The sequence below is a fragment of the Anoplolepis gracilipes genome, chromosome 5, assembly GCF_047496725.1.
Source record: "Anoplolepis gracilipes chromosome 5, ASM4749672v1, whole genome shotgun sequence".
NCBI classification, from domain to species: Eukaryota; Metazoa; Arthropoda; class Insecta; order Hymenoptera; family Formicidae; genus Anoplolepis; species Anoplolepis gracilipes.
In genome coordinates, this window is record NC_132974.1 from 6,845,215 (window position 1) to 6,872,903 (window position 27,689).

At 33.4% G+C, this 27,689-nt stretch overlaps 6 protein-coding genes across 9 annotated transcripts; 5 read left to right on the plus strand and 1 right to left on the minus strand.

Annotated features, from left to right (window-relative positions):
• Positions 1–357: 357 nt before the first annotated feature.
• LOC140666083 (uncharacterized) lies at positions 358–1,961 on the plus strand. Its single transcript, XM_072892855.1, has 3 exons — positions 358–713; positions 1,042–1,185; positions 1,626–1,961. The coding sequence occupies exons 1-3, from the start codon at positions 488–490 to the stop codon at positions 1,829–1,831; spliced, it is 576 nt and encodes a 191-aa protein (XP_072748956.1). The 5' UTR covers positions 358–487; the 3' UTR covers positions 1,832–1,961.
• Positions 1,962–2,751: 790 nt separating this feature from the next.
• LOC140666084 (uncharacterized) lies at positions 2,752–4,427 on the plus strand. The gene is made up of 4 exons (XM_072892856.1): positions 2,752–3,433; positions 3,622–3,858; positions 3,935–4,023; positions 4,107–4,427. Exons 2-4 carry the CDS (start codon positions 3,654–3,656, stop codon positions 4,317–4,319), a joined length of 507 nt encoding a protein of 168 aa, XP_072748957.1. The 5' UTR covers positions 2,752–3,433; positions 3,622–3,653; the 3' UTR covers positions 4,320–4,427.
• Positions 4,428–8,667: 4,240 nt separating this feature from the next.
• Positions 8,668–10,162, plus strand: LOC140666082 (uncharacterized). The gene is made up of 5 exons (XM_072892854.1): positions 8,668–8,802; positions 8,874–9,003; positions 9,124–9,255; positions 9,344–9,547; positions 9,645–10,162. Exons 1-5 carry the CDS (start codon positions 8,683–8,685, stop codon positions 10,004–10,006), a joined length of 948 nt encoding a protein of 315 aa, XP_072748955.1. The 5' UTR covers positions 8,668–8,682; the 3' UTR covers positions 10,007–10,162.
• Positions 10,163–12,327: 2,165 nt separating this feature from the next.
• LOC140666190 (uncharacterized) lies at positions 12,328–15,969 on the plus strand. The gene is made up of 2 exons (XM_072893107.1): positions 12,328–12,828; positions 14,973–15,969. The coding sequence occupies exons 1-2, from the start codon at positions 12,504–12,506 to the stop codon at positions 15,314–15,316; spliced, it is 669 nt and encodes a 222-aa protein (XP_072749208.1). The 5' UTR covers positions 12,328–12,503; the 3' UTR covers positions 15,317–15,969.
• A 1,645-nt stretch (positions 15,970–17,614) lies between these two features.
• LOC140665921 (uncharacterized) lies at positions 17,615–18,565 on the plus strand. The gene is made up of 3 exons (XM_072892526.1): positions 17,615–17,859; positions 17,959–18,165; positions 18,335–18,565. Exons 1-3 carry the CDS (start codon positions 17,755–17,757, stop codon positions 18,563–18,565), a joined length of 543 nt encoding a protein of 180 aa, XP_072748627.1. The 5' UTR covers positions 17,615–17,754.
• An 88-nt stretch (positions 18,566–18,653) lies between these two features.
• LOC140665919 (uncharacterized) lies at positions 18,654–26,513 on the minus strand. Of its 4 annotated transcripts, none has more exons than XM_072892524.1 (5): positions 26,088–26,513; positions 22,572–22,870; positions 22,074–22,268; positions 21,488–21,634; positions 18,654–21,051 (listed from the first exon to the last, which is right to left on the minus strand). In XM_072892524.1, the coding sequence occupies exons 2-5, from the start codon at positions 22,701–22,703 to the stop codon at positions 20,533–20,535; spliced, it is 993 nt and encodes a 330-aa protein (XP_072748625.1). In that variant the 5' UTR covers positions 22,704–22,870; positions 26,088–26,513; the 3' UTR covers positions 18,654–20,532. The 4 variants fall into 4 exon arrangements, with proteins under 4 accessions (XP_072748625.1, XP_072748623.1, XP_072748624.1 ...); XM_072892522.1 differs by having other exon boundaries at positions 22,572–22,813; positions 26,088–26,512; XM_072892523.1 differs by lacking the exon at positions 26,088–26,513 and adding an exon at positions 23,352–26,041 and having other exon boundaries at positions 22,572–23,257.
• Between the last annotated feature and the right edge of the window lie 1,176 nt (positions 26,514–27,689).

Below are 27,689 nucleotides of genomic sequence, written 5' to 3' on the forward strand. Positions count from 1 at the left end.
ATCAAGGTGGAATATAATTTTTTTACATTTATTATATAATAAGAAAATATGTGTAAAATAGAGAAATACTATTCTGCGATGAAAAATATCTCTCACGACATTTAAAATATTCCCGAATAATTACAGATCAGCGTTATTATAAAATTTTATTATAAAAAAATAGGCAATGTTAAGAGAACGCCTTCTGACATTACAATGCAGGTCGACGTTTTTTAAATTCTATAAAGCGCTCATAAAATCGACACCAAAGCAGCCGAAAGAGGTGCGCAGAAAGTCAATGCGCAGTGAGCGGGCGATTCTCTTTCAAGTTCAAACAGCTTGGTGATCGTTGGAGGGATTCATACTGTTGGCCGTACGGGTCCGAATAACACGTATTTCGTGTAGTCCGACACGAGAGGCTCAAGAGAAGACAGAGCGAAAAAGATCGGTCGAAAGAAAAAAGATCGTCAGTGTCGATGAGTCCGGATGGTGGTAAACCGGTCTGAGAATGAAGGCGATTGGCCGGATCCTGGCGTGCATGCTATTGGCAGTTATAATCGCGAAAAATGTAATTGCAACGAGTGCCGCGAATATTAAATTTTCGACGGGACAGAATAACAAAGTCGTACGATTCAATACTACGAGACTAGAATTGGTTCCGGAACTATCGTCGCTGAATCCTGAAGATTCTCGAGATATCTTAGATAGTGGATTCAAAAACAAAGATGATCAAGGTGAGATATAATTTTTTTACATTTATTATATAATATATAAAATATGTGTAAAATAGAAAAATTAAAATGTGTAAAATAGACTATTTTGCGATAAAAAAATATCATAAATATGTATGTAATTTTATTATTAGTTTTTTTTTTTATTAAAACGCGCGCGCGATTTATGCATATTAGCACAGTATTAGTTTTTACTATCTATTAATGTGTATGTTATGTACCCTAAACTTTTAATTCGTTATTTTCATTGATATACCGCTATCATGTAAAATATATTATACAACATTATTAATTATTAATATTATATATTATATATTATATAATTATATAGGCATTGAGAGATTTGAAAAGGCCCGTACTTTTGGAAAAATTAGAAGATTGCAGTTTATGTTGATGCCAATGTTATACAAAATGGGAGTAATGATGACAATGTTGATGGTATTGACAGCAATCTCAGCAAAGGGACTTTTCGTCGGTAAGCATTACTTTCGTGCAGTGAAAAGTGTTAGCCACAGAAATGTATAACGGTATTCGTGATATCTTATGGATAGCGTAGCCTGCATACATGATTAGGTGATATCGCTGGCCCATTTATTCCTCTGATTCAGTATCTGAATAAGTATTAGATTCGCAATCTCATTCCGTTAGTTTGTATAATTAATCATAAATTATTTCAATTAATTCATAATAAATAATACATTCTTCTTCTTTATTATCATTAATTACAAAATTACAAAATCATAATTTTAGAATTTTTTATTTTAATTTTTGTTTTTAAAATAAAAAAATTATTTTATATAATATTTACATTTATTCTATTTAATTAGATAAGATTGATTTTTATGAAAGCTTTTTTTTACTTTATAAACAAAATACATAATTTATTTTAATCTGTATTATATTCTTTTTTTACAGGTATTATACTGCTGATACTTAAACTCAGCACTCTTATAGCAAAGTTTTATTCCGGCTGGCATACATCATCATCGCAACCAATTCACCTACACATTCATAATAGTTCTCCTAGTTCTCCATACGTTCACTCTAGTTCTCCATACGTTCACCCACAAATGTATCAGAATTGGGTACCGGTGAGTGGTCCAGCGGATCACTATTATTGAAAGGGATTAATCATATGTAAAGATTTTTTTTTTTATTATGAAGATTTTGTTAACACAAGCCATAACGAAAAGTAATAGTACTCGATAGAATCTGCATCATTTGTATAATTTATTAGATAGTTTTTTCATTCCGGAATTTTTCTTTGGATTTTTATTAATATTTGATAAATATATATCTATAAATTAATCTTTATCACAGACATACTTTTTGCTAAGCAGACTATTTTTTGCAAACATTTATTTGCATAAAATTTGTCTGAGAAAAGTATGTGAATACACATCAAGTTAACAAATCTTACTTAGACTTTATGCTATAACGATGACTTTTTTGCGTGTTTCATATGTAAATGTAAGCATTATTTTTATGAATATACCAAAGGAATCTCATAACTTATTAATATAAGACCGCAAAAGAGAATAATTAATTATTATGGACGGTCTTTTCTAAAAGAAATACGAGTAGCAATTTTATATAACACGATAAACATTTGATTCTTAATAATTTATTGATAATTTAGAATATATATAATATTTTTACACACGTATTTGAGATGTGCCACATATTAAATCTTCAAAATAGGCAATGTTCTATCTATTGCATGGCGAATTAAAAACTGTAATCATCGAAAAGTGGTTTGATATAGAAAGTATTTTTGGTTTATAAGAACTCGCGTAAAAAATATTTGCAATTTAGAGAGAACCAGATTTTTCTATACATATACCAAAACAACAAAATATTTATATATTTAGAATTAGATAATATTTATATATTAAGAATTAAAACCACATACCTCACATGTTATCAGTAAAGATATATTTATTGGTTACATTGTAATAATATATTCTCGAATTATTGTAATTATTGTAATATTTATTATAAATTATATATATTTATTGTGGAAAACAAAGAAAAAAATTTGTTAGTACTGTACACATATTGTATACAATAATTATGATTATTATAATTATAATATATAATAAAAAATATATACAAATAAACTTTTAAGATGTTAAGATCAACAAAAGGTTGACACAAAAAGATTCTATAATTCTTAAACACAATAAGAAAATTTAGGACAATTATATGGAAAGTACGATCTTTAGTAAAATCTTACCCATAGATTATTAAAAACGATATATGTATTTACCGGCGAGCGGTTACTGTAGTGAGTCACTGACTAAATGTATCCACATTTCTTCTGATGTAAATAGCGTTCTCTAGTAAACGAGACCCAGTTTTCCCGGTCTAGTGGGATACTTGAAGAACAAAAAAGGTAAAAGATCTCTGCTGCGCTTCGCGTAGCACTGCAGTCTGCGTGGTAAACGAATACGAGAACAACGTGTTTTATTGTAGAAATCATAAGAAAGATCGTTGAAACATTTTAACAAATATAAAAATTGTCAAAAAGTTTTTTGACACACAGACATTACCGAAATGTTTGTTTAATTAATATAAGCGTATCGTAAAACAGTAAAGTATCTTGTTGTAATAAATTAATAATAGCATTATATAAATGTATAATAATCGTGGAAGTGATGTGAATGAGAATCGTGCATCGTATCTAAAATTTGTTTTAACAAGATAATATATTTTAATATAAAGTAAGTTGTGAAATTGTTATTATACATATATATAGAATAATAATAACCTAATTATGTATTAGTATAAATAACTTTTAAAAAATAAAATTTTATTTTCTTTGAAAAACTTATACAGGTTAATATTTTTTATAAATATAATTAAAATTAAATTATCTTTTCTGAAAGCTGCATGATATTTATTTTTTCAGAATAAACATAAATCCATTCTAAATTCGAAAACATGGTTGGGACAAAATTATTTATTTGTAATATTATGATTTGGCTGGTAACATCGTCAAAACTGTTAATTCACGCCCAAGAAAAGCTAAATAACATACAAATAGGTTTTAATGAAACTCAAAGTTTAAAAATCCTTCCGGGACTCAAATGTTTATTGACAGATGATGAAATCGTTGTGCATGTGAAAATTCAAGACTTAATACAAGGTATTTGTGATGCTTTATTTTTTTCTCACATCTGAAAAGTACCTAGTAAAGTATCCAGTGCATTTTTCTCTTTTAGAGACGGAAGTCCAGAGTTCGAGAAAAAAGTCCGAAAATCCTCTACAGAAACTCGGATACATGGTGATGATGACACCATTTGTTTTACAGGTTTATTATTTATTTAATATTATTTGCTAGAAAAATAATAAAATCTACGATAACATGATATAATCTAAAAGTTTTTTTTTCAGATACTTTCTTTACCAGGCGCCATAGCATCTGTCAAAATGTCACTTTTAAAAAGTATCATGGTGGCACAATTAGCAATCGTATTAATGATCTACAATTTAATTAAAAGCACTCAAAATTCGGAAGTAGTTGTAATCCATCAGCAGCATCCAGCGCATTATTATCACGGTCACAATTATCCCAAAGATGACGAAGACGATTGGTTTGGTAGATGAAATATATATATTAATGTGCAATAATAAAAACACAGTATATATTTTCATAACGTAAGACTGACCAATTGGCTTTCAATTTTCCAAAGTGACACACTCAAATATACGCAAAGCATCTATGATATAAAGATTCGGTCTCGAAACAAAGAAAAATTAATTAAGTTATTATATTATTTTAATTAAAGACGATAAAAATAAGCTCTCTAAAATATCAATATAAAAGAAAACAAGTACAAGGTATGGAGAGCTGCATTTCATAAAATAAGAGTATTTAATAATACAAACCGTTTAATTCAAAAATAATAACATAATGGTAATAGGAGGCGCAAATTAATATTATAAAAATCAATATAAAGAAACAAAAATTGGTGGACGTTTTCAAAAATTGGCTTGACATTTCAAGCACTCTTCAGTACGTAACATTATTCAAATTATTGAAAGAAAACATAGTATTAGCTAAGATTAGGTCAAAACGCTCTATTCAAACCTGATGTTCAATAAGGCAGTATGCGTATAAGAAACATGTTAGTTTACAAACCGTAATGTAACTCGGTGGAAAAAATTCACTTCTTGAGAACCCACGAAGAACGTTCGTACAGTTAACTCTCACAAATTTGCAAATTAGAAGGAACCGTTATTAAAATTCATGATTATCCTAAAAGGCGTTTAGATTTACATAAGTAAAATATAACACTTAATTAACAATGCGTATCAATATTGTCGCGAACAATAATCAAGTCAAATCAACCAAGAACAATAAACAAGAATATCGTACTTTAACGTCAAAAATGTATATAAAATTGTTTCTTTTTCAATAACACAATAAAATAAAATATAAATAAAAGTAAAGACCAAAGTTAAATCAAATATAAGTCAAAATTAAAAGAACATTATAACTACTTATACATTAATGTATAACAACTCTAATATTATACAATTAAAGTTAACAGAAATGTTTCACAAGATAAAATTCTCCTTCTCAATTCGACGATTATAAATCGAATAATATTTTGACATGACAGTTGTTGTGGATTTATTTAACATGAACGACTTTCAAACACTCGGAAGTTTGTTGATCACACTGTGATATATATACGGTAAACACTCTATATCAGTCTATAAATGAAGGCTGTTTTTTTGCCGTTTAATAAATACCATTTCAGAGATCAACCTTTTATTAAAATGATATTCGTTATCCAAAATCGTCATCCCACTTAAAATCATGGTTATTGCAAATTCTGTGCTCAGTTATGACCGACTTACTAGTTGTGTTCTTACTAATATGCTTAATATTTTAATTAAGTTATTATATTTATTATATATACACGTATGTTTATATAAATTATTTTTTCTATGTTAATACATATTCTATTATTTCGTCGTCTTGAAAATATGATTCGAAAGAAATATACAATGATCTCTCACTGGTTGCATGTTCACCGTTTTACCTCGTATTAAACGGAATGCTGGTCGGTAAGAACGATATCAAGGTGCCGGCTGACCTACTTCGAGCCTCACATAACGGCATTTTGGTCCAGATTCTTACAAATGTGCACAGACGTACCCATTCAAGTTTTCCCATTTCTCTCTCGGTAAATTCGACATCGAAATCGAAATTAGAATTCCAACGCGTTTCCCGTCAAACGTGTCTTAAAAAAAAACTTTCTTAAACGCAACGACAAACAGTACTCTGACGCGTTAACAGGAGGAATAAACACGTTAATTATAGCGTGTATCGAAAATTCCGTCAACGGCGAATTGATTCTTCGAAACTTCGATATTCGCGAAGCGTATACGTGCCAGAAACCCACCTTCCGCGAACATCGTTGTTAGTATGCCACGACGATTGTCGTTGCTAAATCGACACCTCACCATACAAATTAGATTGGTATGTCGTTTTCTAGAGTACAGAGTGCACGATGCACGAGGCATACCTATGCGGCAATTGAGAATTGAACGTTTGCTTATCACGAAATCCTCGGATCAGGTAAACACCGCGATACAATACTACGTGACGGTATTTGTATCTCTCGATTCTCCATCAATTCGATATTCCACGATCGAATTTCTCACTCAACTTGTTCCAGATTTTGTCGCGGAAAAGTAGAAACCACGAGCGAATATATTAGACATATTTTAGTTAAATGTCTCGAAAGACAACACAAGTTGAATTTTCAGCGCTTTGAATTTTTTAAAGTTCCTTTTTTTTGTCTTAATATTCATCAAATATAAATTCTTAAGTCCGTATTCTGAGCCCATATTTATCGCTAAATATATCTCAAAATATATTTTTAGTCATAGAGATTCTAAAACATATTTAAAGACACATTTAGCCACACGGTAAAAAATTTTGTGTTAAATTTAACACATTTCTAGTGTCCCAATTTATCCACTCTAATTTTAATGTTAATTTAACAGAAGGCAAATATGTAAATAAATAACACAAATAATATGTAAAACATTAACACAAAAATGTGAATTAGTGTAAGATTTACTTGTTAATGAATTGTTTTAACTCTTAGAAACGGTGAATATTAACCCTTACTCCGTATTGTTATTTTTGCACCTTCTAACTGTACAGGTGGGTCAGCGTATTTTTGATAAGTTTATTAATATGTAAAAGTGTTTTAAAAAATGTGAAAAAATGTATATACCTTCTTTGAACATTCTAAATAAAGACTAAAATAATAAATTTGAAAAATAATTTACTTAAATATATTATTTTATGATTATTTGTTTTCGAGAAATTGACGTGTTGTTAGAAAAATCACAGACAAAAATGATCCATCAGTAATAAGAATTAATTCAATGCAGAAAAGTTAAAATAACATAACGAAAATATGTAAGAGTATGTTAAAAATTTAACACAAAAATTTCTATGCAAGAAAATTTCAACAAAAATACAAAATGTTTTTTAACGTGCGTAAATGTGAGCTCAGAATACGGGCCTTATTTTAACAAGAATAAAAATATTTTCTTCACATATACACACATCAGCTTATTAGATGTAATATTCAACACTTTCTAAACGTCTGATTGTATTATCGATTTTAATTGTGATGTCAAAGCCTCATCTCCGAGATTGTAGCTCATCGTGATTAAAAGAATATAACGGTGCCACTTTCGATGATCGTACGATTTCTAATCTTAGCGTCACATACACATACATATATTCTGTGCTATATATTTAGGAACAAATTTTTAAGACACAATTTCCAAATCAATTATTGACATGACGTGTATCACCTGTGTGAATAGCTCTGACTTTCATTCTACAATATTGTTCCATTTATGTACAAGCGTTCAAAAATGAGAGAAAGATTTTCTCTTTCTACTAATAAAATCAAAATTTTATCATCCACTTATTCATATGTCAGATAACTTTGCTCGAGGTTTACTTCGATCTAAGCCAATTAACTGTAACGAGGTTTTATGCATATATCATATATGTTGTGTTTAAAATTGCAATTTTCTACTGACATTATATCTAGCAACGTGTCCCATAGGTTGACCTATGCGTATTGAACGCGCATTAATTTATTCTAATCTTGCATCGTCCACACAGCATTCTTACAAGAGTGATTCGTTCTTTAACAAGATACGGCTATTGATCTAGCAACGCTAAATATAAGAAAATAAAACGAAAGGTCATCTGTAAGCTTATCGCGATGTAATTAACTTTTCACGCTTTGCTTGTTAGTATCTATTATAAAAAAATATTATTCAATCTCTACAACATCTGCATCAATAGCAATTTTAATTAATTTCATGCACTGAATTAATTTAATAGTTAATCAAATTAAAATAAATAAATTTATATATTTGCAAATTTTCAATCTTATTTTGTCAATAAATATTAATAAATATTACAATTAATTTAGCATAATATTAGACCTTTCAAAACAAAAATCTTGATAGTAATAGAAAAAAAGTCGCGTTAATTAAAAAAACAGAAAATAATGATATGGTACACTTAACAACTTCTATAAAGATATGATGTGTTTACTAATAACTTGTATAAAGAATCCAGAAAATAAATATTAACAATTTGCATATTTGCGTCATTCATAACTCTTTATGAGATTAAAAGATTGTCGGTAGTCCAATACTGTGTTATAAACAGCAATAACGTTTTATAATCCGGAGCGGATTATCATAATGACGATACATACGATGGGACGATTTACGACCATTAATGATTCCCGTGTAATTATTTCTCAGGCAGATATGCGAATCGTGTAAAAGCATCTGCCCGATCGCATCTGTCGAGAAAAAGTCAAAGGCTTCTCGATTTTTCCATCTCATCGACTCCTCTTTTCCTACGATGCGCGTCATCGAATCGTTTCATAGATAATCCGCGAAGGAGATGAGAATGTTTTTCTCGTTTGTTACATCACCATTGCACGCTCGAAGGATTCGCTCGTTCCATCATTCAATCGCGCGAATTCGAAGCCGCAGGGATCTCCGCGGGATGTCGTCCTTTGTGGTGAGGATCCAAGGCTGGTGTAGGAAAATACACGTTTTTTACGCCTAAAGCAGACGCGATTTTTATTGCAGATGAAACGGTGCACCCTTCTGTGCTTGCTGTGTTACCTGATCGCGCAACAATACGTTCTTGCGGATGATAACAGTACTTATCAATTTTCCTTCAACATTGTCGATTTTCAGCATAGATACGAGGAGAAAGGTATATCGATCAGAAAACGTGTTAGAAAGTAAAATTCTTACCATTACAAAACAAATTTATTCAGCAATCATCGTCGAATAATGCGGTTAAGTGTGACATTTCTATTTATTTTTCATCGAGATGCCGAGGGGCTTATTAAGGGGGAATATGGCTTCATTACGGCCGATGGTGTTTACCACGAGACTGGATATGCTACGGATAAAAATGGTGATTTTCTTATCACCAGGCAGAAACACCGGAAGATAACGAGTTGTGAGTTTTAAAAAGAGGAAAATTTTAATATATCTACTTTTCAGTTATCTTCTTAAACTTCTGAATATCTTTGTCTACTCTTAATAAGTGAAGGATGCGCAAGAAATATTCAAGGATAGACCGGAAGCGGCGAAGAAATTAGTGGAAGCTGTGATAAAGGCTTGCGGCGGCTGTAAGATCCCAACGGACGCTCAGCTAAAACCTGCAAAGACAGTCACGGAATCACCGATGAAAAAAATGGACCCGATATTGAAACAGACGACGAAGACATTGTCGGAAAATGTAAGACACGGTAGGTTAAAAAAAAAATAAAACAAGACTATTAAAATCGAATAAAAATAACGAGAAACTTACGCATTTTAACTCTACGTTTTCCAAAAACATTTTAGACGAGAAGAAACAGCCAGCGAAAGACATCGTGAAAAATATGATGCGAGCTGCAAAGAAACTATCCGAAGAAGATAATCAAAATAAAACCATGAATGATCGAGTAATGGAAAATATGACCAACGATCTTTATTATCGGTTCAATTACACAATAACGACGCACGGCCACCATGAAGACGGTTATCGAAGCGGAAGGAAGGACGGTAGCTATCGGTCGCGAGATGAAAACGGTGTCGACACACAGGTGAAGTATCTGTCAAATGAATTCGGGTATCAGCCTAATATTACAATCATCACACAAGCGAATACAACTGACGAAAAACATGCTTTCAAAGGCTACTTGTTTCGTTGGTACTGGCCGTAAAACTTGATTTTATACAAAATATAGATTTTATTCTAACTAAAATTATTAAAAAATGTACTAACATTTATTTAAATAATATCGAGCTACGTCTAGGAATTTTGTAAAATTTTAGATTTTGAAGATGATCAATTTTTCAGTGACAAAAATAATATACTATACGACACAATTAGTAAGATAAAGATAATTCATTATAATATATAAAATTACACATATAAATTAATAATTAAAATAATGTATTATTTTATAATTTTCTCTTGGACATGGCTCTTTATTAACGTCAACCTGTATTTGTGTAAAAAACGACAAATTAAGTTTTGTTATCAATTTAAAATAAATAAAACTATGATGAAATACTTTATTGAATTCAAACAATTTTTTTTCACCATTTGCTTGAAATTCTCGCTACGTCCTCTAAAATACGTGAGTCCTTTCTTTAATTACTAACAAGAAATCTAACAGGAACAAAAAACGGTGTAAAATCATAAAAATGTAACCAACGGGTAAAAAAACAGTCAGACTAAAATATAATAAAATACACAATTAAAAATTCACAATTAAACATATTTTATTAAATTTATATATATTATTTAAATTGTAAGGAAAGACCAGCGATTCACGCAGCATGTATCTTCAGCCATACAAAGTAGTAATAAATATATCATTTATACAGAAGAGGCGAATATCTACTACTTGCATCGACCAGATGTTTCGGAAATCATTACTAGAATGACTCGAAATTCATCTTTGTGTGGTTAGCGAATTTAGCTAAAGTGATTTAGCTGTCACGTAAATAACACAAGAAATAACGGTTATGATAGTAAAATTTACGTGCTGGCATTTCTGTTATATCAAGTATCTGTTTATTTCTAGTTTATACGAATGTCCCCTTTTGCTCAAATTGCATATGCAGACATTGAGTACATTTCTGGAAAAAAAAGAAAATTTTTAAAACGAACGTATTGTATAATAAATGCTTGAGCGATAACCCTTTATATATTACACGAGCCATATTTCGTTTTTATATGACAGGTTTTATACACAATCTCACGTACGCCCGATTTATTGTAAGCCATGATCGCGCGTCATAACGCTTATTACGTCTTGTAATCGAGGATTAAAGCGACGCGAGCAAAATATGTAAAAGGTGAATATAATCGTGCAGTGAAAGGTAAAACAAAAATTCTCAAAAGATTAATACATAATTCACGAAATGGCCAGCTACATATTCCGCGATTCATGTTCGCGGTTAATTAACGGCACAAAAGCCATTGAGAAACGTTGTGACAGTCGAGCTGTCAGACGCACGCACGTGACTACGAAGTCTGAGTTTCTAAAACGCGGTATGTCGTTCTTATGATAATCGAATCAACGCTGAATGACACTTCAATCTTTCCAATAAAAGGTCGAAATAAATTTAAAAAGAACAACGTACAACTTTGTACTCGAGATAATCGAATGCGATAAATCAAGCGGATTAAATCCAATAAAAGTAAAATAGAAGTATAATAATTATTCACAGAAATGTTCAAAGGTATATCGAATACATGCAACCTGCGATTCTTTTTTCGAAAGTAACGATTTCACTGCGATTTGATATTTCTTCGTTCTTAAAACGGCGATAAAAGTGGTCAGAATTGGGTTGTATTAGCATGCGCCGCCGTTCAAGTGGAATTTCTGTCTTCGGTCCACGTACAGTGTGTCGAGTACATGTGCCAAGTCACTTCAAATAGACTACTTTAAAATCGTTGTCACAAATAGAGTTGCCGATTGGTCAATCTTTAAAAAATTTATTATTTAAAAAAATTCAGAAAACGCCTCATAAACTTTTTAAGATATCGATTCATCGATACTCAATGATCATTAAAAGAAATGCTATTTTTTTATTATTCCCATTTTTACATTAAAAATCAATAAAATAAAACAAACATTTAACGATGTAAACTAAAAGGATATAAATATGAAGAGAAATGGTCGCGAAATTCTTGCAGAAATATCGTAAAATAATTATATAGAGAGATATTGAGAATGAAAGTTGCCGTGACTCTGCTACATAAATCATTTGCAAAGCCGTGCCATATTAGCGACATTTACATATAGCGGCGATCTCCATCGAATTCCTTTCCATTCACAACGCGAACCCATGATAAACCCCAGAGTCCCTCCAGGATGACGACTTACATTTCGTCGTGACGTGCACAAAAGTCCACCACGGTGGAGGGGTTGCCCGCTAGACTTGTGCAAAACCAAACCCACTATTGGCGGAAGTTGGGATGGAAGGGACACCAGTCTCATATATGTTCGACCACGCTCCATAACCACTTCGAGACTGTAATACGCGGTCCAAGGCCACGGTCAATCTTTTCGGTCAAGATCGCAAAAAAAAAAAAAAAAACGGAGTACGAAAGGGTGATAGTCAATCATCAGGAATTTTCGTGGTGATAACGGTGCGCCTCGATCTTGGTGAAAATCGAACAAAAACTCGGTGGAAAAGAAAACCATGAGAATAATCACATCGATCGTTTTGATCCTCGGACTTGCTTTGTATGTTCACTGCGAGCCAACGGAAGAAAGCAACCAGGAAGAGGATGCCGTTAGTATTTTCGATTGTATATTCGCAAGCAATGCCGGAAATTGTCTCAAGTCGAGACTGGCTCGTGACCTGGACCAAATCGAATTGGAAGTTACCGGGAAGAAGAGCGAACCGCCGGTGAGCACGGTGGTCGCGCAGGCTGGCAATATCATCGCGGAGGTCGTTGATGATTTGCAGAAGACTGGCGCCGAAGGAATTATCGAAGAGGATGATGTTCAGGACGATAATGTGGGTAAGAATCAGAAATCGAGTAGCAAATTACATGAATAAGAAACGATTTACATACATTACACACGACACACATACATTAATTCCGCTATCGTTTTTTCTTTCAATCTATCTATTACATAAGCGTCTAATCTAGAATCTCAAACTTTTTTCTTTTTCTTATCATTGCTCTCCTTAACAATATATTACCATTAATAGTTTATATAACATAATATTACTACTTATTATTTCAAATTATATGTATAATAAAACTTTCGTATAAATATATATATTATCATCAATTGATAATTCGCTGAATAATTATCGTAAATCGAGATCGGCGACTTTCCGATTCAAACTTCTAATTGTTGAACACGGAAACGGGGAACGCGTGACATCTGTGTACTCGTCTTCTTTCATATCAGAGAAGCACCGTTGAACAAGGCTGGTTAGCTCTTACTTGTCTCGTAGTCGCTTTCTTTATTGAAGATATAACGACAGGAAGCCGGAGTTCATTTAAGAGCATTAAAAATTACTGTGCTGATTTTTACTTCTATTATGTATTTTGTTTTCCTAGTTTTCCCTGAGTACCATTGTCATCGACTTGCCATGCGACTTTAAGTAAAATGAGAGAAAGCGGATGAGTAAGAATTGAAATAATTTTAGTATAAGCTTCATCTATATGATAATTAACTTTTTCTGCGATTTCCATTTAAAATAAAGTTTACTTTACTACGATTCATAAAAAATAATATAAATGTTGTTAATTACAAGTATCGTAATTCAAATAATAAATAATAGCATGTTATGCTATCGTAAACGATTCCGATAAGAGGGGAAACGCTATCGACGATCGTAAATGGGATCTATGAATGAATGACGTTCAATTGCGTGTTTCAACTCACGCAATAAAGCAAATCACACTGACAAGGGAAATGAATTTCGCGGATCCGAGACGCGGGTATCGCGACGGTAAAGGTGAACGAACCACGTCTCGTGTGTTTTGCATAACGTTAACGTCGGCTGGACGCGATTGCGTGCATAAACACAAAAATTAGAGCTAACGCTTCGAGAAGACAAGGTGAACCGCAAGTTAACGCGTGATCGGTGCCACAAAGTCCCTCGTCTGGGTCAACAGTGAGATGTTTAAATGCTTCGCACGCGACTGTGCTCGCGTGCGCGTGTCGCTGATATTGTAACGCAGTTTACTTTAATTTAATGTTATACTACACTTAGGCAAATCGACGATAACGGTACTAATCGCATTCGCTCATCACTATTTTATTGTTAGCTATTTTTTCCAGCAAAAATCAACAGACGCAAATCTTATGAGAAGTAAAAACAAATATCGGTAGAAAATTTTTATTCACCGAACAGACGCAACGATTGTATTAAAATCGTTCTTTTTTTCTCTCTCTCTTTTTCTTTCTCGATTTCTCTCTTTATCTTTCTAATGAAATATTAATCATTTATCCTACCAAAAAAACCTCAATTAGTCAAATGGACGTTAACGGTACCACAAACATTATCTTCGTTATCTTTTGGAGCGTACAAAAAATTATACGGTACTTCCGAGCAAATTGTCGACGACAAATTGAGTAATTCGACAGGGACATTATGTTAATTCTCTACGATTTATATCGGTTTAATATTTTGTCGACAAGCGAAAATGGAACGAAGTATTAATTATTGACATTTTGCGGACTATCCTTTGATCCTTACACATTGAAAGAGAGGGCGTTATTTTTTGATAGTGATGTGTAAAAATTCGGCCATGAAAGCGATATGCGTGACTCTTTTCAAGAAAGTCGTACCGGTTGCGAACGATTGCGTGGCCCGAAAGTCAGACGAAATGTACTACGGGTTAAGGTTTGTGGGTCAACTGGCACGGAGATATATCTCCACATATCCTTACCAGATTTTCCACTTTTTTCTTTGCTCAAGACATTAAGTTTACACTAAAAATTTTTAAATAATGCAGTCATTGTTTAAAGTGCTAGAATAGAGAATTTCTTTAAAAAAAAATACTCTTTATTTTTTAAAAAGAAGTTACTCTTTATATTCGCTTTCAGTTTACACTTCAATTTATCTGTTCTCGTGTTACATATCTTTTTCACGCAAAGATTTATGTTGCAAAAAATTTGTAACAGAGCATATATAATTTTTTAGAAGAGGCGCGCAAAAAGAAATTTGGTAAAAAAAAGAAGAAGCATCTGCAAAAACTCCTGGCTCTAGCAATGTTAATAAAAGCGAAAATCGGCCTGCTGCTACAGCTCATCAGCACGCACTTCCAGCTCAAATTCTTCGTCATCGCTATCATCTCACTGATATTGAACGCCGCCAGGTTCTGGATAGAAATCAAGAAGAACCAACCCTCCAAGGTTATCTACTACGAACACGCACAACATCAGCATCACTACGATCATGACGATCACGATCACGGTTATTGGGGAAGATCGTCAAATGAGACACCTCAAGAAATCGCTTATCGTGCTTACGTTCCCAAAGAATGACATCAGAATTGCAGAAATCTGACCGAAGAGATCTTATGCTAGAAAAATCAAAGAAGAATTGAAAAATGATATCTTCCAAAATCTCATTGTAAAATACTTACAGTCAGGCTTTATTTTAGAGCTAGCGAATTCTCAGTTTGAAAATATTCGAGACACAATGCGCGTCGCGCAATATTTATTTTTCGTATTCCATGCAATTATTTATTTATTTATTTTATTTATTTATTGTATCAAAATGAATGTTATCCAATCGTTTTGAATTTATTTAATAACGAATGATCGCAGATTTACCTGAATTGTAATTATCATATATAAAAAGAATATTTTCTTCTTAATCGCCTTAGGTTATACCAAAGTTGCTTACGAGTATCTGTTCTATCTCGCCACGCAGAGATTTTTTAGGATCAGCTATTGTAATTAAAAGAACATGCTATTACTCGTATCGTGACTTAGCGAACACGATCAAATCTAATTTTAACATCTCTCTGTGTGTGAATATTTATCGTAATAATATTATACAATTATGCAGCCTCTCAGAAAATGATTTTATTTTATATATATAAGACAATAATTTATAGTAGAAGCTAAATAATTCCTACAGAAGCGTGTGTGTGTATACTAAAATTTTTGATAATAAATTATACGAGAGATTTCTTTCCTGCATTTTTTTTAAGTACAATTACAGGTGCTACGTTTATTAACGAAAGAAAATGAAAAATTGTTACATCACTGTAAAGAGAAACTTTTGGCAGTTTTGATGCACGAATCGCACGACCTTCTTCAGACGCACCGGTGGACCAACCTGAAATCTTTATATTCCTTGTCATAGCACAGCGGACAATGCGACTGGAATCCTTAAGGAGCGGTGATACTTTCAGGGTGTTCACCTTGCTACTGATCGATTCAACGATAGACAGACGAGATTTGTGCGACGATTACAGCGCGAAAGGATCGTATTTTTGAATTTGTAGGAAAAAATATTATATACAAGACATATAAAATTAAAAGTAAAAACTGCGAACGTAAATTTAATTAACAGGAATCACAGAAAATACAGAGAGACGAAATTACATATAGTAGATGATACAGGGCATCTTATTTATAACAAGTAATACTATTGACATTTTAATTTTGAGACTCAAAATATACTATACATCTTTCTAATATAAATTTCTTTTATATACTACGATATGGATTAATGAAAACATGTAATAGCACGTTTATTTTATATGAAAATCTTCTAACTACCGAAAAGTTATTGAATTCTGGGAAAGAATGTATCAAACATTATTCGTTGTCTCCTCATTGTCAATAGCTAAAAGCAGATTTTGTAATCGTTGGATACACATCACCGTGGAAACCATTAAGTATTCACATCCCGAAGAAATGCCACTCGCGACGCGACCTTAACAAAGATAAGGCCCGGCCGGGACTGCCCTCGAATTTCGACGGCCAAATTCGCACGACACCCCGTCTTCGAAGTTTCAATTGGAACAAAGCCAATAGAGAAATGGGATCAATGTGTCGCGTTTCGGATAAAATAAATAAATAACTACGGCAACGAGAAGAAATTTATGAGATGTGTGAGATCAATAAATTATGAGAAAATTTGCGTTTCAACACATTTATTCTCAACACAGGTAATTTATATCCGGCCTCGAATCCGGCCACGCATTTTTTGAAGTCCTCATAGACGGCTCAACCTGTTTCTTTTAAAAAATAAAATCCTTTTTTAACAGAAAGAATCTGATTTCGTCTGTGATTGCTTAATGTTTTGTTAAATCATAGTAATTTTGTTATTTGATATATCACAGATAATTGTTTTATAAATAAAAAATATTTTTTAGACAATTTTCATAAAAAATGCAACAAGATATTACGCATGATAATGTATCGTAAAAGTATTCTCATACACAGTTAAATCTTCCAACTTCCATATATAGTTGTTCAGTTAATTTGATATTAACAGATTTAAAATAAGCAATTGAAGAATAAATTTTAAAAAATACTATTCTTTCGCGTATTACATATTTACGCAAAAAGAATTGCCAGTGATACAAAAAAAAATATTCATTGTGCATATCTTCAAGAATAAAATAAATCAAAATTGCCAAATGAGCACATCAAGCAGAAACATTTGCATCGGGCCTTCGAGGTTGATAGGAACGTCTGACGATGGTCATTGGCAGACAAAACGTGATAAACTTACTGATTTCAATTTACCAAGAATCTACCATTCATACAATATTCAAGATCCTTACGCGCAGTTCGCTATATAATACCCTTCTGGAGATCACATCATCAGTCTTCTCAAGATCCTCAAACAGAGCTCCAATAAAACGCTATATTCGCCGAGGAACTAACCGCAGTGACCAAGGGACCATCGTCACTCGAAGAAATAACATACAAAGACACGTATTTTATACCTCGTTAAAATTATGATGCGAGAGAAGTTCCTCGCCGTGCTGTTTCTCGGTTTTATTGCGATTGTTCTCAGTTTACCTCAGCAACCGAAATCGAAGAGACCCATTCCAGTGTTCAAGGTTTTTAGACATCGATTTTTGCGTTATTCTGTATCAATTCTTCGAGATAGTAGTTTATAGAAAAATCAAATTTTTTAATTAAATATTAATTAAATTTAGCAACCTAAAACTGGTGGCTTGCTGCTTCCCGATAACGCGACGCTCATCCGCGATAACATCGTCGACACGTTTTCCTGTCAGAATAGAGTTTATGGATACTACGCCGATATGGAGAACGAATGTCAAATATTTCACGTGTGCCTACCGCAAACTAGGGGCTCGATTAGATGGAGTTTTATTTGCCCCGCTGAAACAGTTTTCAATCAAGTAAACTAATATTTACTTTTTACAAGAGTTCTCTCTCATGTATTTTTTAAACAAAGAGAAAATCAGAAAATGCTAAACAATGGCTATTTATTTGCTGACTTGTTTTATTCAAAATCAAAGGCATCAACAATATTATAAAACATCTCTAATATCTTTTTATTTTTTACAGGCCACATTTGTATGCACACGGACAGAAAGTTCGATACCATGCGATGAATCGGAAAAATATTACGTTTTGAACGAAGAGATTGGAAAGGAAGTGGAAGAGGAAGAGGAGGCAGATCAGGAACGAGGAAAGGAAAACTCCACAAAAACTTCTGAATTGGAAACGGTATCGAGGAAATCATTTTCGAAGAATTCTAGATTGTTAGATCGAGAAAGATTGTTCCGACGTAATTAAAAAGAATACACCTTCTTTCGCTCATTTGAAAGGGATTATTCTATAAAGTATCGTGATTATGGCTAGTTAACATCTCAGCTTAAAAATAAAGCTTGCCCCGATCGAGATTGACTAAACGCTCATTTAGTCTTTAAGATAATCGCTTATAAATCGCTTCTCGTCTTTGTAAGACCTCGCATAATAACAAATACGTAGGCCTAACATTTAAATTATTGTCAATGTGAAATGTAACATAATTACGCGCGTGTAAAATAAAATTTCTGTACAGTACCAGTCAACGAATAAAAAGAGTAGAATAAGTCGTGTATTACATAATTATGTGTAAAAATATTAAATGCTTTTATCTGTAATTATTAATAGAATAAAAGATGCAGAAAAAGTAGCTTTTTTTATCTTTGTATTTGCAAGAACAAGAATAACAGCGAAGCACTTATATGATAATTATTGTTAAAAAAAGTTTGTTTACAGTGACATAAAAAGATACTTTTTATTGCTAATACTATATAAGTACAGGTCAACAAATATAATCATCTAATACTGATATATAGAATACAAGGCTATATAATTATACAAGAAAAAGCGTTACACGAATGTCCCAAGCCTAAAGTGCAAAAGAATCGTGACGCGATAGCCTCGCAAACGTAATAAAAAATAAAATCAGAAAACCTACTAATTGAAATGAAGCAATATATACACGATTAGAAAGTGTTGCGAACAACACTACGCATTTGCAGTAATTGATATGTGTCGATATTGGTCTCTTATGAACTTAATATAAAACAATAAAAAATATAAAAACACATTAAATAATAACATAAATTTTTCTGCTGCTCATATATATGTATACAGCTTTTACGCTAATATTAGATTGTAGTTTCGGAATATTGAACTTAAACTAGAAACACACATGCACACGTAAAGCGACTAAGAAATAAATCCAAAATTATTGTCCGATTCATCGATCATCATCATCGTTAAAATTTTCGTGAAATCGCACAAGTCGCGACGCTTGAAACATCATCCACAACTCCCGCGCGTTCCATTTTTTTTTATTCGATATCTTTGGATATCTAGCTATCATCTCAGACAGGCAAAGCCTATCTAGCTTTTCGCAATGCCGATAAAATAATAAAATAAGCAACAATTGTACAAGAACACTCATATCCACATAACAACATTCTAATAAATATTTCTTCATTCTCGAAAGAATTCGGATTAGACTGCCAATTCATAATACATTTATAAATACGATTTTGAAAATTAAATAAATGAATATAAATTCAAAACATCTGCGTCATTAATTCATATTAAAAAACTTGTATGTTAAAACATGAATTTTTATAATGTGGCGAATCATCTCCCTTCGATTAAATTAAAATATATTAAGTAAAACGTGTTACGTTCGCGATATTAGTAAAAATGTTGCACTTAATATACATGATTATTTTACTTAATATAATGATTTCGATTATATCCCTAAATATTTACATAAACTTATCTATTAATTTTTCTACATTCGTGTTAAAATATATAATTGCTAAATATATATTCTTTTCAATAAACCTAAATATTTCCATGCAATAAAAAATATATATTAAATCTTCTTTTTTTATGTATATGTATATCGAATTAATTCTTTCATTGTAAAAAATATATTGTTCTGTAATTTTTTTTTTTTTGTAAATGTGAAATAGATTTTTGTTTGGAAAACTAATATTGTATATTTTTTACCCTGCATATTGTCCTCTCCAAAAATTTTTCAAATTATAAAATAATTACCTATTCAATATCTCGTTAAAACTAAACAGAATTTTCCAAACTAGATTTTCGATCAAATTTGCATTGAATTCTCTTTTACTCTTTTACGTAAATAAAAGATTCCTAAAAATTTTCTTACTAAAAATTTATAATTCTTTTTTATTAAAAATTCATAATTTAGTCTACTAAATAACCACAAACTTTTCAAGCTACGCCTCGGAATCCATCGTGAGATCTGCCTCGATCTCTTCGGGGCTTCTCAAGTCGATCGCGAATCTTTTTCTAGCAGTGTTATTTCCAGTAACCTCGGCTAATTTCTCTTGAGCCTTCACGGTTTTGGAGTAAATCTCAAAAGCTGTTGCAAGGGCATACGTCAATTGTCTTGCATAGTACTTGGACTCGCAAACGAAACCGTGACACTCAAACGGCGACATTCTCCTGAAATTCTCTGTCTCGCGAACGACTATCATTGAGAAAACCCTAGTGTAAACGAGATCTTGCACCCCATAGGAGATCGTCTCGATAGGATGCATTTTGGAATGAGCATCCTGCTTCCTCTTATCCATTGGTAGCAAGGTAACTCCTTCCTGAGAGACCACCAGCTTGATAAGAGGAAGTATTGTGTTGGTCGGCAAAGCCTTTGCAGAAGAAACCATATTATCGACGGGCCTTCTCGTATGCTTGATGCCCCAGAGGCCTCTTGCATCGTGGGAGCCCAAATATTTCACCTGAAAACGGTCCGCCTATAGTCTCGGACTTTCAACGGACTTTTTAAAGGACCTTAGTCCTTGACGCGCCCTTTTAATATATCTTCTTCTAACACGATTTTAATCTTCAGTAATTAAAACGCTAATCATAAAGACACTTTGCGAAAAAAAATATTTGCAAATATTATAAACAATTAATTAATTAATGAGATTGTTTTGTAAAGATTTTTGTAAAGATTTTAGAAAAATATTTCTTTTTTCATAATTTTTTTACATTGTTTTTATTTTAAACAAAAGAGAAAAAAATATTTTTTTATCAAAATGTTTAGATTGCTCAATTTATACATCTATTACAGAGTATGATTAAATTGACCATCTATTTTACTAAAGCGAGTATAGAGTAAATATTAGCGCAAGACTTTCAAAAAGTTCAAGGCCTCCTAGGTGAAAACTATACCTGAAACACTTGCGGGAGATCGGTGGATCCTTCAAAGACATTATTGTCGATGGACAAACGCGACAGCTTTGACACGAGATCTTTCTTTTTATCATCCAAGAATACTGGACTCTTCTCCTTCTTCATTTCTTCCAGAGATTGGTCTCTCTGTTGCAAATTTATATTTCTTAGCGTACGATTCAGGACGAATTTAAGATCGATTATTAAATAATCCACAAAAACGATTGTTTATTACTATTTATATAATAATCTAAAAAGATATATAATAATAATCTAATAAAAATATATATATAAGAATTTATACAATAATCTAAGAATTCCTTTATTTATATAATAATCTAAGGATGAATAAGAAAAGATTCAATTAATATGAGAATGTCACATATAAATAATGAACAAATAAAACATAAAACAACAAGATAATTTGAGACAATAATGCTTGGCATTCTTGGCATAATTTTAATTAATTAACAACACTAATTAACAACACTAATAGAAATAAGATAGAGCATTCCTTTCCAACTTATAATTTTCAAGCATGTTTTTTATCTGCGCTCTCCGCAAAAGAAACTTAAGCACTACTCACAGGAATATTATCGTGTCGGCAGTGTCTCGTTGTTGATCTAGGCTTGACTTTAAGATGATACTCCACCACGTTCGGTATGTTCGGCGTGTTGGGCACGACTGAGCCGGCGGCGGTTGACGCGCGTTCACGACCCTCGCTTCCGGCCCTGGTCGGAGGCGCTGATGTCGTTGATCCACCACCACCGACTTCCGACGTCTAATGGCATTTTATCAAGCTGTATAAACGTCAATCTATTCTCGTATCTTTGTGCATCTTAAAGCCCAGATTTTATTTACTTTATGTCATCATAAAATGATGATCATTTTATGAGATCGCGGAATCTTTGTTTATTTTTTGTATTCCAATATCAATTTTATTGTCTTAGCAATTTTTCAAAGTATTTCAAAGATATTCTATAGATATTTTATTCTTTGTTATATATTAGTAGAAGTATTTTAATTTTTTGAAAATTGTTGAATGTGCAAAATAACAATTTCTTGTGCAAATAAAAACACCAACCTTAGACGGAGAACAGATTCGTCGCTCATCGTTACGAATTGTATTGTTATCCGTTTGTTCATTGCTAACAGTGTGGATCTTTCTCAGAACATTGTCAGACCTTCTCGCGAAACCAAAGTCCTCGTTTTCCATGACGGTCGGTTAAATCAGCTTCGTGGTTAACATGAAATTTATCGCTTCCTCTCTTTCTCCTTTTGTCTTTTCTTTTTCTCGTTTCTTACAGGACAGAAATAACGGAATATCTGCAAATAATGTTCGTTGATCCAGAATGCATTATATCCTCGCGCTGTTCGAAGCTCCTACGATCGTTAAACAATACAAAAAACGAGACATCTGTAATTCTTATGATGATCTACTTCCTCCTGCGTGTTTCTCGAAATGCGACCACCATACCGATGAATAAATAACCGCGAGTTTCGATGAATGACTTTGCGAGTCTATGACAGACGTGGGAAATTCACCCCCTGTCACATTGTAATTATTGCTATTTGAAGATGCGCCCGGGCGCGAAATTAAAAATGGACTTAACGTCTGAATTTTAACCGGAAAACAGCTGTCGAGCAGCACGTGTTGCACCTTGCATCGGTCCGTTTCTACCAAGTTTTTTTCCACTTCCTTTGTTCCACTTCACCGAACCGTTTATTAGTACTATTTATAGCTATCGTTATTGTTATATTATAGCAATCCTTCAAACAGAAAATTTTTATTTACTTTATTATTATAGGCTCAATAAAAAATTAATAAGAATGTAATTTCGATTGTTTTTCTAATAATACTTACAACTTAAAATAATAATTATTTTTTTTTTCTTCCTCGAATTTTTAATCACATATTAACACAGTCCATATACTTTTACATATTTGATATATTAATTTTATTATATAATCATAAATTTCATATTAAATTACAAATAAGTAAGAGTATGTAGGAAAAAATTATATAACGGACGGATGTTCACTGTTTTAACTTTCGCTGTTCTCTGTAAACGCGCAGCGACAATGACAGGTTTTTGTCCACGTCTGTGATTACATCTCGACAGCGGATGCGCAGGACGCAATTGTATCGGCGATTTTAACTTTACCAAGGGGGGGGCTTTTCAGAGCCGACAGGAAATGACTCAGGTGACCGATAGTCAGGTGAGGAAGGATTCATTAATGTATTCCGTCTGTTACAGGTGTGGCCTGTTTCGGTTACTCGGCTTTGGTGTTTACGATGCATCCACGTGTACGAACGTTATTTTGAGAATATGCAATAAAAGCCTCGATGTATACACGCAGAAATGGAGACGCTCGAAACTTATAAATGACACGGACAATAGCGCAATTAGCGTGAATGCATAAATACAAGTCACATTATATTATAAAATTTAATCAATATAAAATCTTACTTTTTTTTTTTTTGCAAAACATAATATTATGGCTGGCAAAAAATATAAATGTAAAATCAAAAAATATAAACGCTAAAAAAATAATTTTACAACAAAAGAAGAATTCAAATCTCTTGAATTTTACAGATTGTCTGTACATTTTGAATGAGGAAAGAAAAGAAACAGTTTTAACTCACTTGACTGACATTGTCAGAAAGAAAACGTATACGAAAGCGAAATGGAACACCCTGTACGTAGCTGCGCTTGTACACCTGTCGTCGAATTACACCCGCGTACAATAGCAGAACTGTTAATACGAATTACTACTTAACGGGTGTCTACTAAAAATTGAGAGAAAGGTCTTGCTGAATAAACATTCGTTTTACGCAAGTATATACCTATCTGATCGATGCGAGAGAATCGTGATTGCGTAAAACATTTGCACGTTAACGTTACACTCTTGCATAATATCGAAAAATTGAAAGACACGTCGATGATCAATCAGTACGTCGCGGCCCGTGCATGTGCATAATGTGAGAAGCAAAAGAGAAGGTTCGGGATATGCCCGATAACGGTAGCGTTATAGCAGATGAAATAGAATCGCTGCTCGTTATTACGGTTTCTCCTAGATTTCCGTTATATCTGACGTTATATCTCGCAGAATCCCGGTCTTTTATGTAATAAAGAGAATTGCAATAAAACATAAAAAAAGGTTCTGATGGAGCGAGTAATCGCGCTACCTATAATATCGCACATTGCACCATGGCGAAGCGCATTCCTCATCGTCAACATCGGCGCGATGCTTTCAGGCCGCGATAGGTCGAAAACAAAAAAATCGCCAACACCGAAAAAATTCACGACGCGGACGTTATTCGCAACCCACGATTATATCTGACAACGCGAAATCAGTTAATTCCCTCTTTTCATTTGCAGCTCGTGGAAGGGTGGAAACCGGAAGCGAGCGCCGCTGGATGTCTGAGCGGAAGTTATTATGGTCGTGTCACGAAGGAGCTCCAACGATGCGTGCCACGCATCCGTCCTCACGGAATTCGAACGGAATTCAGAGGATTGTAAATTCGTTGAGGGAAATCTAACAGTCGTGTAGCGATTAAATCGCTACGTCAACATATAAATTCCTTAAAAAAATCACATATGTATATTCCCGTATATCTTTCATACGTATCAAGATCTTTGATAAAACAAGACTTGTGAAAAAATATGGTGTCTGATTAAAATTACCTGACGTCCTATCTATTTGCTTTATGCCCGTCTACTGATACTTCATACCGTCAGTACGAAACTTAATGATCGATAAACAAGTCAGGTTAGATAAAATGAAACGTTCGTTTAAGCATAGTCATCGATTCCACTTGTTTTTCTTCATAAGCTTCTTACAATTAAAATTCTTTTGATTCGATTCATAAAATAGAGAATAATGAAGAGTAATATTTTAAGAATTAAATTTTACAAACAAGGTATTATTAACGAATTATAATAAATTTATAAATATAATTTATATTTAGAAAAATGTTGACCAAAAATTAAAGAAACTTTGAATTTTTTCGAATCAAAGATTATTTTCATTTATCTCTCATTGTTGTATGTGTGTGTTATTAATTTTCTTCAAACAATAATGGGTCGCCATGAGATTATCTGCATGCTTTATCATATCTCACAATTGTTAAGCCAATCTTTGATAAAGATGACACTTTACGATCGAACATCATTGTTGAATACATGACGAGAAAACATACGCAATTACTCGCGAAGCGACTTATCGTTTGGCGACGCAGGGATGCGTGCGATTGCACAAGCACGACGGGAGACTATCGCAGCAGGCGAAACTATCGGGAGAAGAATTTACGACAGCCATACGAAGCGCGGTACCATCGATCGTTAATTTAAACAATAGCCACATGCTAATTACGATCGCTGCCGGACTCGCGGCGATGGAAATCAGCTGCAACAAATCGCAACGAAATACAACGGATATACTTAATCGTAAGAATCATCACTATCCGCTCGAAACTAAAAGGATGGATCGATTTATAGCGATCGCGATAAAATAGTCTACGATCAATTATGATTCACGAGCGATCAAATCCGATATAATTTATCGCAAGCGGCGAATTGTACCTTCGGCTATTTACCTTCACTTTTCTGCGGCGGTTGACATGATCGGCGAAACGCATACGCACATACACACATAGTAACACGCGTACACGTTCTAAATCGAGGTTCTATGGCGTGCACTCCGCCCAGGTGCGATCGTTCGATCTCGATCTTACCGTTCGACGCACCTGCGACGAGCGGCGACGATGACAGTAGCGGTGGCGGCTGAAAAAGCCCTCGTTTCCGAAAACATCGTGGCGTCGACGGTGACGGTTCATCCGCGTGCCAACGAGGCTCGCGGCGGTTCCGCCCGATTTCTCTACGCGATCCGAGACCGTAATATATCTAGCAGAGAAACACACGATTGACAGGCACCTGCGGTATGCACTGTCGCGTACGTGCGACTGAAAATGTGGGACAGCGCGTTCGCCGCGCCGTTCGTTCGTCCGGAGTCGCTACTGATAAAACGGAACGAGCAACGAGCCTCGATAGAGATGTATACACGCATACATACATATGTACAGACACGAATGAACCATGCGTCAGTTTTATGTGCCGGCATACCTGTAATAAACCTGAGGTTGACACGAGCGATAAGATGCACGAGCGACGCGCGACGCCGCTCAAGATTAATTATATGGTAATCGCGCGACGTAAGAAGAGGAATATTTTTAGATGCTTTTCGAAATCGGAGAATCTATTATTTGGAATAATTATCATAAAATGTAATATTTTTTAGATGAATCGTAGCGTAGAAATGATCGTTTTATAAATTATAACAATTTTGATAAAATTAAAGTTATATATCTTCGGTAAATGATAAAAAATGAGAGTCATCAATTCTGTTGCAGAACAAAGTGCGGCAAGCGCTTCCGACATTCACTCTCATTATGATCTTTACCCGTATTACTTACGTAAGTTAAAACACAATCAAATTCATGCGACAGAAAAGTAATCTTACGCAATAACGTCGGCAACTTTAGTCGCGAGAAACAAAACTTGGTTGTGTCCAAAAAAAATATTGCTATCCTCCGTCAAATCTATGCATCTCTCAGCTTTCTTTCTCTCTATCCCTCGTTCCGGATATCAATCACACTCGCATTGTGCAACATGACGTAATAAAATACACGCAAGAGTTTGTGATTAAATGAACATTTACATGTGCAATTAATGTGGATCGGTGCATCCATCAGTGCGAACAATGCGTCTCTCGCGCGAGTTCGTTCCTCCTTTCGAGAGAATTTAAGATATATTATATAATAACGGTATGTTACACGATATTTTCTCATTTATTTTATATCACTGGATTTATCGTCGGCAATCGACAAATCTTCAAGAAATCTCTCTACTTTTCTCTCAAAGCTATCATCCTGATCCATGATGAATTATTTGATTCGCTCGGCGAACGGTAAAAACGTGAGAATAGCTTTCGTGTTTCTTTGTTGGTATTCGACGACAGGGAAAGAAGATGCTCAAGTTGTTATGAAATTGCGAGGGATTATATCGGGTGAGTTGCGATGCTGGGCCATTTCAAGAATGTCACGAGTGAAACATTTTAAAAAAAAAACATTTCCTACTTCTGAAACATGTAATGCAGCATAACATTTCAAATATTATCATTAGAAGCGAATATGAATTAT